The sequence below is a fragment of the Sarcophilus harrisii genome, chromosome 6, assembly GCF_902635505.1.
Source record: "Sarcophilus harrisii chromosome 6, mSarHar1.11, whole genome shotgun sequence".
NCBI lineage: Eukaryota > Metazoa > Chordata > Mammalia > Dasyuromorphia > Dasyuridae > Sarcophilus > Sarcophilus harrisii.
The window spans coordinates 170362925-170381076 of record NC_045431.1 but is presented as its reverse complement, the minus strand read 5'-3'; the positions used below and the strand labels follow the sequence as shown (position 1 = coordinate 170381076).

Here is an 18152-nt window from a genome sequence, read left to right as displayed (position 1 = left end):
CTGAGACCATTCTCAAGTTACCTTGTACATATCTTACTTGTACATACTTGATTGCATGTTGTCTCCTATTAATAACTGTGAATTCCTTGAGAATGGAGGACCTTTCTTTGTCTCTTCCCAGTACTTAGCCTAGTGTCTAATACATAATAGGCATTAATAAATTTGTTAACTTGACTTGGCCAGAAAAAAGAAATTGAAGTGATTGAGGAACACTGTTCCTTGCCATCCCCGCTGGACTGGAGCAATGTCTTCCCTAACACCAGTTCATCTGATTGCTGACTTTGTCAGAACACTATTTTAGGAAAGCCTTTTCATTCTTTTTTTAAGATCTGTATTGATGGTGTACTTAACTACCTTTAGAAGTAATATGGTCTTAATTTTGAATGGCTCTTGAATGTTTTATCTTGTCAGAACAAGATGCTTCTCTCAGAGGTTACTTTCTACTCTCTAGATTTTGTGTGCACCTAGGTACTTTTGTGAGCTTCTTGAGAGCAAAGATAATATTTTTAAACTTTTCTTGTATCTTTAAAATCCAGCACAGCACCTAGCATATATGATAAATAAATGCATGTTGACTGACTTAGAAAATAAAGGCTGCTCTCCCTTATAAACAAGTAAGACAAACTTATGCATAGCTGTTTCTGAAAATGTCCATCTCCTTTTGTATCTCTTGAAGTATTCCTTCCTAATTCTAATTGCAGTGATTTATTTGTGTAAAAACTTTCTAATTTTATTGTATTCCTAGGTGTCCAATTTTTCTCCTGTCAGCTTTTCTTTTTCTTGTTTAGTAAACAACTCTTCCTGTATTTATGGTTGTGAAATTTTTCAGTTTACTTCCTCCCATTTTGTTGGTGTTGTAGCCTTTTACATCTCGATCATATGTCCATTTGGAGTTTATTGCAGTTATGGTATAAGATATTGGTCTAAATCAGAGGTTCTCAACTTTAAGTCCATGATCTATAAGGGTCTCTCTGGGAACTTGGGAATGGAAGGGAAAAAATTACATGTTCATTTTCACCAAAATTTGCATTTCCTTTAGTTATTTAAAACCATTTTGAAGAGAGTTTCATAGATTTCACTAGATTTCTAAAGGAGTCCAGAACATAGTAACATTTAAGAACTTTCGCTCTATATCTGATTTTTACCAGACTGTTTAACATTTTTCCAAGAGGTTTTGTTTTTTTTTCCCAAATAGTCTTTATCTACTAGTAGAGTTTTTGTTGCTATATCCATTTGATTCTGGGTTTTGCTTCTAATCTATTCCACTGATCAATTTTTCCCCCCATGATTTTCCTTGAGATTTTTGGCCTTACCTTTCTCTAAGTGAATTTTTTTTTTGGGGGGGGGTCTATAGAATAATCTATAGGTAGTTTGATTGGTATGGCACTGAATATGTAAATTAATTTAGGTAGAATTATAATTTTTTTAATGCTGGCTCTCAGCATGGCCCAGTTATAAGGAATTCATTTGTACCCACTTAGGTCCTGAACGCTGGTCCTAGAATCAGGAATAGCTCAGTTCAAATTCTGCTTCAGGCACTTAGTTGTATGACTTTAGGCAAGTGTCTTAACCTTTGTCTGCCTCAGTTTCCTTAATTATAAAAAGGTAATCATAATGGTAATCATACCTCCTAGAGTTGTGAGGACCAAATGGGATATTTATAAAGTGCTTACATAGTGCCTGATACATACTAAGTGCTTAATAAATTAATCCTGCCTTTCTTCATTTTGGTAGAATAGTTCTTATATATGTTCTATGTGTGTTTAGATTTCTAGATATTTTATACATTCTGTGGTTATTTTGAATAGAATTCCTTTTTCCTATATTCTTCTGCTGGGTTTTGTTGATAATATTAGAGAAAGCCTAATGATTTGGGAAGGGAGAGAATGAGTTTTTATAGTGTCTGCTAATGCTTTTCCAAATATTAACTCATTTGCTGGGGGGACTAAGGGAGAGAGGAGGCTTATTTTTGATGTTACTTTAAATAATTGTTTAATTTTAGTCTTTAAATAAGTTTAGAATTGTTAGACATAAGAAGACATGAAAGAAAGTTGTAAGGCATGTCATACTTTGATGATAACAAAGCATACTATAAGCTATGTAGTGTCGTGGAAGCTTTGTCGTACATAGCCCTTCTTTATAATGGTGTTTTAAAGATGAAATTGGTGTTATTTCTGATTATTTTCCAAATACTTGCCATAATGAAATTTCTGGATGCCTTGAAGACTTAGAAGTAAGGATTTGTTAAAACAAATCTAATCTTATTTTAATAGAAAGTACAACTGATTTGTAGTCACAAAATCGGATCTTTTACTTCTAAAATTGGTCTGTTTTATAGTTTTGCCAAGGATTGTGACATTACTACTCTCTTCTGTCTGCATTTTACCTGGCTTACCTCCTTGTTTGCAGCTGAATCTTTTACAATGTGAGCTATTTGAAGTCAGGGATTGTTTTTTTGCCATTCTTCCCATATATATATACTCAGTGCTTGGCACATATAATACATGCTTAATAAATATTTATTGTCTTGAGTTGATTAAGCCAGGTATGATCCAGATTAAGATCCAGAGAGACATGATGATTTATCAGAATCATGGGCATTTCGTGTCAAAGTAGGACTCTGATGGAGTCTTGGAGTTTAAATTTAAACTCTGAGGTATCTTTGTTCAGATTAAAAAAAATAACAGTTTTTGAATTTACATTCTGAAATTGTTACTATGTTTATAATTTAGGTGTATTTGAAGGTATAAATTATTAGGAACTATCTACATTATGCTTTGAAAGTTCAAAATTAATGTAATTAATCCCAGATAGATTTCACATTATGCTTTAAAAATTCAAAATTAATATTAATACTTATATGTTTTACAAATTTTTCTAGAGATTAATCTATTTATTAAGTTATCTCTCCAGCTCTAGTTTGGCTTTTCTCCTGAGGAAGGGTTGACATCTTTAATCTTTTTTTTTTTTTTAAATAGTTAGATTTAAAAAAAAAATTTTGTTGCATGCCCCAGAGATTCCCCTTTTTCCCCAGATGAGATACGCAATCAATTTTCAGGATGACCAGGTTTTCTAGAAAATCTCATTTGGTTATGCTGCTTTTTGGCCTTTTCTTTTTAGATAAGCCATATTGAAATGAGTTTTTATTTCTCCTTCCTTATGATTTTTAGTTATTTTTATGAGTAAGAATCAGATTCTGATCATGTGAGGAAGAGATTTTATTTTCTAAAGGTATCATCCCATTAAATAAAACTTTATTAAGGATATGTTAATTTTTCTCTTTTATCACTACAATTATGGCCTCTGTATAATGAAATCATTTCTGTTTTGTAAAATAAAGCAAAAATTTTCAAAACTATTTTGTATTAAAAAGGTAAGCAATAATCATAGTAACCTTTGTTTTAATAAATTCATATTAACAACAGCTGGAATAAAGTCTACTTGTTTAATAAAAGTTGCTGGGAAAACCAGTTTGGAAGAAATTAGGCTTGGTTCATCATCTTATCTTATACCACATATTACACTAAATTCCATGTTGGGATTTATGATCTAAATATAAAAGATAACATCATAAAAATATGAGGGAAGATAGAGGGGAAAAAAGTTGTACAAGAAGATATCTTGTGTAACTGTAGCCTTTATTGCTATGCTTTGATCAGGGAGGAGAATATATATGAGTCCAGGAGGGCAGGGACCATCTTATTTTTAATTTTTAAAAAATTGTTATCTTCAGGGACTGGCACATAATTAATAATTAATCATTAAATGCTTGTTGATTGATTATTTTTAGACATCTTTTTTTTTTTTCTGGTACAGAGGACCTAAACATTAAAAGTTGTTAAGTCATATATGAATCTCTAAAATATTAATAATATATTGAAATCCCATTTCATTTTACTTTAAAGTTTCAATAAGAGCAATAACTCATAAGAAATAATCTTTATCTCTAGTTTTGACCTTTTTAAAGATGCAGATTTACCCACATCTGCCAAGAATCCATCTTCTTTTGTATGTCCATCGAGTACCTCAAACTCAGCATGTCCAAAACTGTTCTTCCTTAGCTTGTACTAACTTAGCTAGGGATAGAGGTGATCAGCCAATCACTTGGTATTTATTAATGCCTGCTGTTTGCCACACATTGGTTTAAATGCTGGGAAACAGATACAAAGAATGACTTCAGATAACTACAGTAATGTTTTTTGAGCTTTAACAAATAATCCTATGTAATAAATCCCTTCACTGTCAGTGTAATAGGCACCAACCACCTTCTTTGTTCTCAGTTGGTTCTTTGAGAAAATGAAATTGTTCCTAATCATTGAGCTTTTAACCAGGCGCTTATATGGTTGTAAGCAACTAGCAAACTTAAGTTTTAACTCCTTGGTTTTTTTTTCACCTTTTAACATTTTTATTTAAAGTTTTAAGTTCCATATGCTGTACCTATATCTGCATAATCTATACAAGAGGGTAAGCAGATATAGATTATGCATGTGCAGTTATGTAAAACATTTCCATATTTGTACAAGAAGACTCAAAAATAAAATGAAAAAAGTGAAAAATAGTATGTCGGTCTGTATTCATTTCACTTCAGTTCTTTCTCTGGAGATATTCATTAGTTCTTGGATCATTGTTTTGCTGAGAATAGCTAAGTCATTCATAGTTCTTCATCAAACAATGTTGTTGCTGCTGTATACAACCTTCTCCTGATTCTGGTTACTAGAGGTTTTTCTTAAATCTTGCTTGTCATTTCTTAGAACACAATAATAATCTACTACAGTCATATACTACAGCTTATTTAGCCATTCTCCAGTATGAGCATCCCTTTGATTTCCGGTTCTTAACACCACAAAAGGAACTGCTATAAATATTTTTGTACAAATAAATCCTTTCCCCTTTTTTGGAGGTCTGAACCAAACATGCTCAATGTTTTTTAACCTCAAATATCTCAGTATCTCTCCTCATGTAGACACAAATTTATAGATTTCCAGAAATGCTAGAATTTATCTTTATTGCTATGTTTTTATTAGGCAGTAGAATATATGTAAACCCATGAGGTCAGGGATTATCTTATTTTTCATTATTATTATTATTATTATTATTTTTGTATCTTTAGGACCTGACAACATAGGCCTTCATTAGATGCTTTTTGATTATTTTTAGACCACTTTTTTTTTTTTCTGGTATAAAGCACCTAAATATTAAAAGTTGTAAAGTCATATTTGAATATTTAAAATGTTGCTAATGTAATGAAATCCCATTTCATTTTTAAAGTTTCAGTAAGGGCAATAACCAGAAATATTTTTATCTGCAGTTCTGACCTTTTCTAAACTGCAGATTTTCCCATACCTGCCAACAATACATTTCCTTTTTTTGTAAGTCCTTCAGCACCTCAAACACAGCCTGTCCAAAACTGTACTTCTCTATGTTTCATCAATTTTTATTGTTGATATAAACATTTTAATCAGTTTCTTGTGTTAGAAAGTTTAGTGTTTACCCCTTCTTTTACCTCTCTTCTCCAATTAATTACTAATTTAGCACCCAATATGTGCAAGAAAATGTACTTGGAATGAGGAGTGATAAATTTAAAAAATTGAACAAGTTCCTGCCTTTAAGGGCATATTGGGGGAGGGGGGAGGGGCTATCCAATCTGTCTACAAATAAGTAAATGCAAGATAATTTGAGGAGGAAATCTAATTCAATTAGGGAACAAGTACATGTGCCAAGCACTTTGCTAGATGGCCTCACTCTAAAGGAGTTTACATTCCAAATGAAGAGAAAAGCAGTACATATAAAAATATACACAGAATACATGGAAGTTTGGTAAGAAGAACATAAGCATTTGAGTCAATCAGGAAAGTTTTATGCAGGTGATATTTGCGCACTCTAGAAGAAAAAAAGGGATTCTTTGTATTGAAAGTGAGGAGAGAATGTTTTCTAGGCATGACGGACAGCTATTGCAAAGGTTGGAGGCCAGTTTGGCTAAACATAAAGTGGGGGAAGGAAATGTCAAAAAATGAAGTAAGAATGTTAAGTCAGAACTAGATTGTGAAGAGCTGGAAATGCCAATCAGAAGAGTTATGTTTTATCCTAGAGACAATAATGTTGGAGCTTGATGTACAAACAGATCGTCACCTTCCAATTTTTGTCTACTGTAAAAAGTCAAAAATATTTTTGATTTCTTTGGGGCAAAGCCTAGTATATAGTATGGCTTAGTCATATGGTTATAGTTTAGTAACTTTCAGGACATGATTCTAAATTGTTTTCCAAAGTGACTAGAACATTTCATAGCTCCTGCAGTGCCTTAATGTATCCGTTTTCCCATAGGCCCTTTAGAGCATTGCCATTTTCCTCGTTATTTTTCCCAGTTTAATGGCAAAAAAAAATTTTATTTTTGGTAGGTTGGAAATAGAACTATAAAGTTATACTTTTCTAATTATAACTTTTTTTAATGGTGGCTATTATTAATTTCTTCTTTGAAATCTGTTGTTCTTTGCCCATTTATATATTGGGTACTATTCACTATGTAATTATTTTGTAAATGTCCTATATTTGCTCTTTTCTATCAGTATACCATCGCATGTTATGTATAGCAAGCAGTATACACAGAAATCATTCAGAATTCTTTAGAAGCTGTAAATAGCAGAAATAATCTGGTCAGTGAACCTTTGCTAATAGACAGGTGAGCCATAAAAGAATATTTGCCACTGTGATGAGATTTAATGCAGAGCCCATACTGAGTTGGAGTTACCTAAGGTTAGTGGGATTTTCTAATGGACTCTTGTTTGGGTCTGCCATTGTGTTGATTGCCAAGGCCCAAAGACATTTCAGAGCCCCTGAAGAGATCTCTAGTTACTTAAAAGGAGTTGGTTTGTCTGTCTACACTGGAAAGAATCAAGTGAATCAAGAATATTATTGACCCAGATTCAATTTACATTTGAATGGTTACCTTGTAAAGCTTGTCTGTCAGTCTGTAAATCAGTGGGAGCATGCAAATGGAAGTGAGCTGGATTGCTTTCAGGAAGTTTCAAAGTTCTTTTATTGACCCCACGTTTCCTATAAAGCAGCATCCCATCTTTCCATTATTAACATTTTACTGATTTTGCTAGATAGCAGCAAGATGTGGATAGCACTGTCTCCTAATAGCTAAAGATGAGTATTACAAAGAGACCCGCAGAGAGCTCTGTGGTGGATGGATATGAGGAGTGAGGATCTATGGATAAGAATAGGAGGTTGCTGTCAAGAGGATTGTTTTGGAGGGTGATGTCTGAATCCCTGGAGATGGATGAAATTACTGAGAGAGAGTGTAGAAAAAGAAGACAAGAGAACCCAGGACAGAGACTCTATGAGGCCAAAGAATAATAAAGGTAAAACCTGGCAAAGGGGACTGAGAAGTAATGGCCAGATGAGGAAGAAAAGAATCAAAATGAGGCAACATCAAGAAAGTCTTGTGAGGAGGTAGGTTGGGGATGGAGGTAAAAGGGGAGAAGCTCAGCGGTATCAGATCTTGAAAAGAAGTTGTGGAGGATGAGGACTTAAATAAGGCCATCTTAATGAGTAATTTATAATTCATTGTTAATCTTGAAGAGAACAGTAAAAACCAGTTGCAAAGTTTGAGAACTGAGTGGAGGTGTGAAAGTGGAGGAAAAGAATGTTGACAGTTAGATACACTTGTTCCTGAAGCTAACCTGACTTAATCACTTCTTCCTGTTCAGCCATGGGCCTAACTTGTTATTTTATGTTTTGTCTCAGATCAATTGACATTTTCATCTATGTGATGTTTCCTTTGTTATGGGTCAAACTGAACTCATTAGTGATTTTAGATACCTTCTAGGAGATATACTATACTGCCTCATTCCAAGACCAGGTGCAACCAAGGAGAGAATCTAAAGGATCTTAACCATTCTGTGCTGGATTTTATATATCTCTTATAGTGGTGAACACCTTGGGAAACATAAATCTTCTTGTTTTATGCCTGCCCTAAAGTTGATGCATAGAGTGTGGTTGAAAGATCCATTTATTTTGTTATATCTTTCAAGGAATCTTGAATAGTTTCGCTGTTATATAGATATGAGACTTCTTATTGGAAGAGACTCTTAATGTAGGTGTTTTGTTCTACTAAATCAAATGCTTTTTCATAATCAACAAATAAGTACAATGGGATCTTGTTATCTTTACTTCTACAAGTCATTTGTGGAATAGTAAAGATGTGATCCATTGTTATCAATTACTTGCAAAAGCCTCCTTGTTCCCTCTTACATTGCTTATAAAAGCCTCCTTGTTTCCTATTAATGCTCTTAATGAAGACAACCTTAATCTGTACAATGAGAACACATAAAAATTCTGTATATTTGGGAAGTATTTAAGTTTGTGGTAATGTTCTTGTTTTTTTTTTTTTTTTTTTTTTTTTTTCCCAGTCTACTGACTATTACCAGTTATAATATTTTAAAATATCTAGAATATTTTTAAATTTTAATTTAATTGACTTAAAAAATATTTAGAAAATGTTTTTTATTGTTTAATTTTTAAATTTAGTTGTTTAATTGTTTAATTTTAAGAATTTAGATTTTAAATTTCTCTAGTTCTGTACAGTCCTTTAACAATAGAATGTTTAAAGATCTGGAAGAGAATTGCTTCGCTTGATTAAATTCCTTATTTTCTGAATGAGGCAAGTTCCGTCCAGAAGGAGTGCTATGCCTAGTCATGCCACAGGTCTGCTAGAGTCCAAGCTTAGGGCTCTCTTATCCACTGTTCTTTTAAAAAAAAAATATATATATATATATATATATATATTTCTTGTTTATACTTTGCTTGCATTACCACCTGCATTTCCATTAGCCCTCTCAAAGAGCCATCTCTTACAACAAAGAATGTTTTCTAAAGGAAATGAGAGCATGAAAGAAATCTATGAAAAAAGATCTAGCAGCTTGAAACAAAAGATAAGAAATTTTACCCAGGAAGATATAGAATTGACCAAATAGAAGCTAATAATCCCATAAGATATCAGAATTTTAATAATCAATTTAAACAAATAGCAAAAACAGCTGACCTGGAAACTATAAAGGAAAGACAATTAAAGAATCTTTGAATTTTACTTGTAAATTCACAACTAACAAAAAGTGACGTCATCTTTTTTCAAGAAGTCATGAAAGAAAACTTCCCTTATCTCTTAGAACCAGATGGCAAAGTAGAAATGGAAAGAATCTAGCAATAACCTCTGAAAAAGTCCTAAATGAAAATTCCCAGTAATATTGCCCAAATTCAGAGCTCCTAGTCCCAAAGCAAAAACATCACAAGCACCCAGAAAAGAGTCTATACTAAGGCGCTATACTAAGGCTCAGATTTACACAAGATTTAGTAGGTTCCATTTCAGAGCAGTGGAGAACTTGAAAAATGTTCCTACAAAAGGCAAAAAGATCTAGATTATGACTAAGAGTAATTTATCCAATAAAATAGCATGATCTTTTTTTTTTTTTTTTTTTTTTTTTTTGGCTTCAGCAATTGGGGTTAAATGACTTGCCCAGGGTCACATAGCTAGGATGTGTTAAGTGTATGAGAACAAATTTGAACTCATATTCTCCTGACTTTAGGGCCGGTGTGCTACCCACTGAGCCACCTAGCTGCCCCTTGAGAGTGGTTCTTAAAAGAAGAATGGAAAGGGAAGGATAGGAGGAATATATTAGAAGGAGTGGGTGAGAGAATAGGGACAATTATTTCCCATAAACATAGTACAAGTAGAAATCTGTATAACAAGGAACAAGGCTACTGGCTGGAGAAAGTGTCACTTGAACCTAATTCTTATTTGAACTGGTCAAAGGAGAAAAGAATACACATGCACATAACTTGGACACCAAAATACATTTGGCCAACAAAAACTCAAGAGGGAAAGGGGAATAAAAAGGAGAGGGTGGATTAAGGAAAGGATTAGTCAGAAATCAAAGAAACTCTTAAAGCAGGGTCAGGAAACAGAAGAAAATAACTAAAAGAAGTGATAGAAGGAAATGCATTTAGCACTCACAATGGTGGATGTGAATGTGATGAATTTAACCTGTAAAACAAAAGATAGCAATTTATATTAGGAACCAGAATCCAACAATATGTTGTTTATAAGAAACAAACTTTAAACGAAAAGCTTCAAGCAAGGTTAAAATAAAGTACTGGAACAGAATCCATTATGCTTTAGTTAAAGTAAAACAGGCAGAGGTAGCAATATAATCTCAGATAAAATAATAGCAAACAGAACTAATTAAAATAAACAGGGAATCTTCATTTTGCTGAATAGACAAAGAATTGATATACATTCTCTACATATATGGGGCAACATCTAAATTCTTAAAATGAAAAATAAAATGAGTATTAGGGAGAAAAAATAGGGAGTAATAGTGGGGAACCTTAGTTTGTCCACTAAAATTTAGATCAATGTTTAAAAAAAAAAAAGGAAACAAAAAAGTGAATAGAATTTAGAAAGTTAGGTACAATAGACCTGTAGAGAATATTGAATGGGAATTGAAAGAAATATGCTTGTTTCTTAGCTGTGCGTGGCACTTTTACAAAATCTTACAACTACAGAAATATAAATGAAAGGGCCTTTGAAGGCGAGAATAAAAATTAGTTGAAAACAAAATAAATCATAAAGAATGCATGGGTCAAAAAACAAATCATAGAAACAATAGATTTTACTGAAAATAATGACAATAAGACAACATTCCAAATTTTTGAAATGAGCCAAAGTAATATTTTAGAAGTTATTTCTAAATACTGCCATCAATAAAAGAGAAAGAGCAGATAATGGACAAGAATTTAAAAAACAATTAACAAAAGGTACTAAATACTATTGTGCTATAAGAAATGATACAAATAGTTTCAGAAAAAATCTAGGAAGAGTCATTTATGTGAATTTGATGCAAAGTGAGGTAAATAGAATCAGAACATTTTATATAGCAAAACTAATATTGAGACAATAACAACAATATAAAAACAATTTTGAAAGACTTAGGTATTCTGATAAACTGAGTAGTCACACTTTCAGGGAACTCATGATGATGAAATATGGTATTCAATTCCAGATAGAAAGGTGATAGACTTGAAAATCAGGAAAGAGACATAAATCAAAAACCAAAAAGACCAGAAAACTTATACACAAACCTTAGCTTTGTTTTTGAAAAAACTAAAAATATTGATAAACTTTTACATAATTTGGTTTAAAAAGAAGAGATCAGAAAATCAACAAAATAAACAAGGTGTACTCATGCAAAACTAGAAGAAAAAGAATTATCAGAACATCTTGTGTACAAGTGTATGCCAACAAAACTTGGAACACACAAAAAAATAGACGTTTATCTTAAAAAATAAATACTACTCCATCCAACAGAAGAATACTAACTAAAGATCTTAATCTAAACTCAATAAAAGAAATAAAACTAGCTATAAAAGAAGATCAAAGGAGAGGGAGGGTGGAGGTAGGAACTGGACTTGAGGTATTCACAAGAGAATTTTATCAAACTTTGGATACAGCTAACCCAAAGTTAAGACTTTTCTAGTCTTGGTAACTAAGATATAGAAGTGAATGAGAACTTCAGGCCAAAATCATTAATGAATAAGTTGGGTTTATACCAATGCTACAAGGATATTTAATTTAGAGAAAATAGTCAACCTAATTAATCATGTTAAAAACAACATCCCACACTCCATTATGGAGAATTAAATGCAGAAAAAAAGCTTTTGACAGTACCACATTTATTGTTGTAAAAAAAACTCTTACAAAATATAGGAACAGAAGGATTTTTAAAATATGATAAATATCTAAAACTAAAAGTAAGCAGTATATGTGATGGAGAAGTCCTAGAAGTTTTCCTAAAAATATAGGAGTGCAAGAATTTTCCTACCTCTTTTTTCTCCCTCCTCCTCTTCTTCCTCTTTCTCCTCCTTGCCTTCTTTCTTCTCTTCTTCCTCCTCCTTTTTCTCTTTCTCCTGCTGCTGTCTTCAAACCTCACAGTCAGAGGAGATTGATACTGAAGGTTAATATACCCCATTTTATGATGAGGTAACAGAGATTAAATGATATTCAATAGATATTTTGATATATTCAGTAACTTGTTCAAAGTTCCAAATCTATCATCTGATGGAGCCAAAGCTCCACTCAAAATTTGGTCACCAAAGTCAATGTTTTTTCCTCACCACAATAATCTCCCTCTTAATGATACTAAAAATAAGAATTTTGAATTCTGTATTTTGATTCACCACTAGTTTAACTAGCTAATCCATGTCAAGTCATATAAGTGTGCTTTGCTTCAAATTATATCAGAATACCACTTTGGCCAAAGATCTCAATATTAACAAAATTTGGTGATTTGTTTTATTCCCGGTTCTGTTTCATCTAGCATAGTATTTTTCATAGTAGTCTTAGTAACTTAATAAATGTTTGTTGAACTGATTATTTTTGGTCAGTTTTATTAGGCTTAAAATAATTAACTCCATTAAGCATTCTATCACTATTTCTTAATGCTATTAGTTGTCATCCAACTTGTTATCCTGTTTTGTGGCTTTGTAAGAGAGTAGTCTTAATGACTAAACAGAAAATATTTTGCAGAAGTTGACACATTAGTTGCCTAAGGCTATATTTAAACTAAGACTGTTTTGGGGATTTAGCAGTAGAGATACTATCTATTTAGACAGTCTAGTTTCTTTCATTTAGAATCTTTTATTTGTTTATATCTTTTTTCTTTTTAGTATTCACTCTACATTTGGTATTTATTCATTGTGAAAAGCAAAATGTGATCACATGCAATTTAACCTGTTTATCATTTTCTTCTTACATGATTTTTTCACTGACAATTTTAGTCATTATGTATTACTCAATTTTAAGACTTTCACTTCCTTTAGCCTTAGATGCTGATTCTCACAATGGATCAAAGGAAAAATGATAGCTTTGTTCCAAGTATCACTCAATTGGAAGATTTTCTAACAGAGCATAACTCCAATGTAGTTTGGCTTCTTGTTGGTAAGTGAAACTTATTCTGTCTTACCATGTTTTAGGTAGGTTGTTAAAAGCGGAGAAATGTGGAAAACACATCTATTATGATGCTGTAAAAAATTTTTAGCTAAATCATTGCTTGAGGAAATATATTTCAATTCTTTTGAGAATGTCTTTTCTGAGAAGACCAAAACTCTAGGAGTGCCTAAGAATTGGAAGAGAGCTCTACCAGGTCCTATCTTATTTCTTACGCTAAGCTACTAAAGTACATTGTTAGTACCAGAAAGCAGTTTTTTTGTATGCAATTAGCACTTAAATATACAAGTACAATTTATAGAACACCACTTATTTGTTCTTCATGATTGTTTATTTAGAGCAAGAAATAAGAATAAGGCAAATACCCAGTTTCTATGACAGTGTTCTAGTTTGGGAAAAAAATTTAAATCAGATTTAGACATGGGGCTGAAAATAATGAAATAAAACCTTCCAGATCAGTGAATATATAGAGTTGACATTTAAATAATATTTTTTTCTGATTCAGTACTTGGCTAGGTCAAAAATTGATACTGGGTATATGTAGATGCACTTATGTGCTTATCTATGATGTATAACATACTACTCATGGCCTCCATTTAATTTAATGAGGTTAAGGCAATTAAATACTATATATGTACAACATATAGATGTATATAGGTACTATGATACTTCAGATTATAATAGGTACTGGTATACTTGTGCTAATATCTCATGAGTTCTGCAAAAACATAATTTTATGCAAATGTGGTATCATAGGAACCATAAATGTTATTAATAAAATAGCATTTAATATAGTGATAATCAAATCAGCATCACTATTGCTTCTGGGAAAGACAAGTCAATCTACCTACCACCCATTGGCTCTCATTTGTGAATGCCTGTGATTCATTAGCTGACTGTCTAAATTAAAGCATGATTTAAGTCATTCAATAGACATTTATTAAACCCCTAAAACAAAGATATTCCCTCCATTCAGGGAATGTACAATCTAATGGAATATAGATAACACAAAAAAGGAAGCAAAGAGTTCCAAAGATGTTTAAAATCCTTGTAACTTGTGGGAAATGGGAAGAAAAATTACAAAGCCTCCTCTTTAAATAGACATCCTTCAGTCAAAGGGAGGGTACTGAGGAGATGTGACGATTAAGCAGATTCAGTCTTGCAGGATAATGAAATTTTCCTAGAGAAGAATTGCATGGTGGAGAAATCAAAAGATGTCCAAAAACAGTATATAGTTAGTGGGAAATGGGGAGAAAAATCCCTGCTGGTCAGTAAATATTTTAAAAGTACCTACTGTCTGCCAGGCATTGTACTAAGTGCTGGTGATACAAAGGCCAAAAAAATGGACCTTGTTCTTAAGGAACTCATAATTTAATAATGTTAACAATATTTTTTAAAAAATCTTCATCATGTAAAATTTTATATTAAAATCTAAAAACAGTTTTTAGCTTATGCATCATTAAAAAAAAATGGCAGGAAGATTTGGTTCACATGTCATAGTTTGCTGGCCTCAGGCCCAGATGCTTGCTGAAGTCCTCTCCAGTTGTAAAATTCTGTGACTTTGTGTTTCAAGACATCACAGATATATTTATGAACTATATTTTCACTGAAGAAGTCATAGTAGAATATCACTTTTACTGTTTTGTTTTATGACATTTCATTAAAAGTAGGTTATTAGCTAATTAGACACAAAGATTCAAGTACAAGGCAACCTATATTTAATATAGTTAAGTTTCTAATTAGACTGAAGTTGCTCTTATTTCTATCCATTTTGTGATACAAACTGTTGATTAAATATCATGAGAAGTTTTTTTTTTTTTTTTAATGATAAAGGCCTAGTTGAGAAGAACTTCTTTGGAATTGAGCCTGGGATCTAGGTGTGTGGTTGCATGCAGAAGGAAGGAGGAAAACATGTTGTTCTCATGGGCCAGAGTAAAAACTGCTGAGGAAGAAAAAGGAAAGTGAGGGTCAGAGAGAGGACACTGTCCCATGGCTGCTCAGAACGATTTGCTCTTAGCTTTTTGCCTTTCCTGACTAATCTTTGAAGGAAAGGGAAAGAAATAGACAAGCCAAAATCATCATGTGATTCAAAAGTCCCATTTATTAAATTACATGTGAATGACGACTATAATAGAAATAAATTGAATTGCCATTCTTTTAAATTTCTTCCTTTTATTAACTCCTTAATTTGCCATGTACAGTTGAAGATAACAAACAAAAATGCATGACAAACTTGTCATTTTTTCTTAACAGCTACAATTTTGTCCTGTGGGTGGATTATATATCTCACTTATTATAATTCCCGGAATGTTGGACTTATCTTAACGTTGGTTCTTAACAGATGGTACAAGAATGGCTACATCCATATTGGTAAGTTTTTATTGAATTGTTGTGTACCTCTTTGAATCTGGGTAAGCCAGTTAATTTCTCAATGCTCCCTTTCCTTCTCTGTAAAATGAAGGGGTTGGCCTACATGACCCTTCTTATTTTAAATCTGATTCCTTAATCTCTTCATTCTACTCTTTCCCCCAACTCAAAAGTTTATTTTATAAAACCATATTTCTTTACATTTGTTCTTAAAGTTTACTTATATTTCATAATGGTTCATCTGCTTCACTGCAATTTTTCCTACACAGCATATTTCTTCATAGTGGTTGTATATTCTTCAGCTTCTACATCAATCATTGGAGTAGAACCACTTATTATTCACCCCTCCTCTCATATCTATACTTTGTTGTACTTGAAAGAAGCAGGCAGAGGGCCTGCTAAATAAACAGTAGTATAAGTAGTAGAGCCATTGAGATCTTTGGTGGTCTAAATATTCATAACAAAGAAATTATGAATTGGTATTATGAAGTTTAAAAATATATGAGGGTCTCCGTCTTTAAAAAATATCATTTAGAAAGCACATTCTAAATCCTAAACTATTTATTCCCTAAACTTCAATAAGGTTTTGGTAATTCTGAATATGATATAATTCTAGTCTCAACTTTAATTTCCTATGCATCATTCTGTAGAAAATAAAGATGATGATGATTGTGAGCAACATATAACTGGATTGAAAGTGAAAAGAAACACTTCAAAGAAGCACATCTTTATCTTCACTTTGGAAATGGACATTTAGTGTACAATGTCATAGTGTAATTGAGAAGGGCAATGTTACTTAGATGATAGAACTTGAAAGCACAAAGATATATTGGGAATTGTCTTGTCTGACCCTGTATTTTATAGATATAGAAGTTGAGGATCCTAGAGCTGACATAGCATACATGCCCACAGTCACACATCAACTTAATGGGAGAGCAGGGGTAGAACATGCCTTGAGCTAGGAGATAAATTTATACAGCTTTCAATCATAGATGTGCTAATTTGTGGCTCATAGGTAGGAAGGAATGGTCTCCAGAATTTGGTTCTCTTGACCAGATTATTACTGACGCCCAACTTTGGTGTGCTTTCCTCTTATCTTAATCAAGTTTGGTTATAAAGAATTTTTATGAAAGGACATGCTTACTTAATAAAATTTCTAATTTCTATAAGTACTTGAGGAAGTAATACTTTTTAATCTCTTTGAAAATGAAATTAACTTTGTTTTCACAATAATTCAAACTTGCATTTTCATTTGCTCTGAATTAGTGAAATTTTTACTATTTTTCAACTTTAGTAAAATAGGAAAGATCATGAACTAATAGAGAAATTAAATAATTTATTTTGAAAGTTCTTAATGCTTTTTTGAGTGGCTCTCATAATGAAGTTACATCTAAAAGATGACTCTTTTGGCCCTTTTTCTTCTAACAGGTTCGTTTTCTTTCTCTGTCCTTTCTGGAAAAGTGATGGTTCGAGAAATCTATTACATCACTGAGGATATGTCTGTTAGGTGAGAAAAAATTTTTTAACTTGTACAAAGGAATGACTTGATGTAAATTCCTAGCTAATAAATTTGTACCTTGTTCCATTGTTGTATTAATAATGATATATTTATCAGAAAATTGATTCATATCATCATATTCTTGACTTAAGACTTAAATATCCATATATATTTTATTTAACATGTACTTTAGCATATTTAACATGTATTGGTCTACCTGCCATCTGGGGGGGTGGAGGGAAGGAGGGGAAAAATTAGAACAAAAGGTTAAAAAAAGGTCTTAAATATCTGGATAATTCACTCTTTACTAAATATAAAGTTTCAGTTTGTAGGGCTTCCAGGTATTTATCAACCAAGATAATAATCACAATGAATACATATTTGGAGAATCTTCATTCTTTTTAAGCTTAAACTCACAACATCCCATTTGCAGAAAATATTGCAATGGATCTCAGCGGTCATATATTCCCAGTTATATCTGGACAGGAATGCTCCATAATATACCTGAACCATTTTTCTTAATCTCCTAAAGCAATTCATTCTGCTTCTCAACAGCACCATTAGAAAATTGGTGCTATTAGAAAGCACCATTTTTTCTTTTTTCATCAAACTTTCAAAACATGGACATTCATTTAGAAATCACATTGATCTTTTGTGGAGTCCCCATTCTGTTGTTTTAAAAAAAAAAAAAAACCTATAAAAACTCTACTTTGTATTAGACTCATCCTTCCATAGGGTTGGAGACCCCTCTATTGCTACTCACAACAGCCAATCCCTAAAGGAATAAGGAAAATCTTTGAACATTTCCTGGTGCCCAGAGAGTGATACAGCTTTGTGAAATTCACATAGCTAGCATGATGCTAGTCTGTGTCCAACCAGAAGCTTCTTTAAGAGTTGCAAGACATTTTCTTTAACAATATTTTCATTTTTATTAGGTTCTCAGATCAGTGGTGCAAAAAATAGTCTGTTTGAACCTATAATGTGTTTTGATTACACTGTTAGTTAGAATGTAGAATATACCTACCATTTATACCAAGGTTGGGAAGGGGAGACCCCAAAAGTTTAGGGTCCCAAACCGGTGTTGTGAGGTGTCTTAAAAGAATTTGCAGGCTTGAACCCATGTCCTAGTCAAAGAGCAGAGTTTATTGTAATTGATACCATTACAAGTGGACTGAATTGCAAGGGAATTCAACAGAGAAACAGAAGCTAGGAAATACATTTATACAGCTTTCAATCATAGATATGCTAATTCTATGGCTCATAGGTAGGAAGAAGTGGTCTGCA

The 18152-nt window shown here is 32.4% G+C and overlaps 1 protein-coding gene across 7 annotated transcripts in view; it reads left to right on the top strand.

The window, feature by feature from the left end:
* Window positions 1–18152, top strand: part of KIAA1109 (KIAA1109 ortholog) — a 236275-nt gene that overhangs the window by 7486 nt on the left and 210637 nt on the right. For all 7 annotated transcript variants that reach the window (XM_031943786.1, XM_031943790.1, XM_012551896.3 and 4 more), the window contains exons 3-5: window positions 12877–12994; window positions 15257–15373; window positions 16799–16877. In XM_031943786.1, coding sequence (XP_031799646.1) covers window positions 12883–12994; window positions 15257–15373; window positions 16799–16877 — 308 coding nt within the window. In that variant the 5' untranslated portion in view covers window positions 12877–12882. The remainder of the gene's footprint in view (window positions 1–12876; window positions 12995–15256; window positions 15374–16798; window positions 16878–18152) is intronic.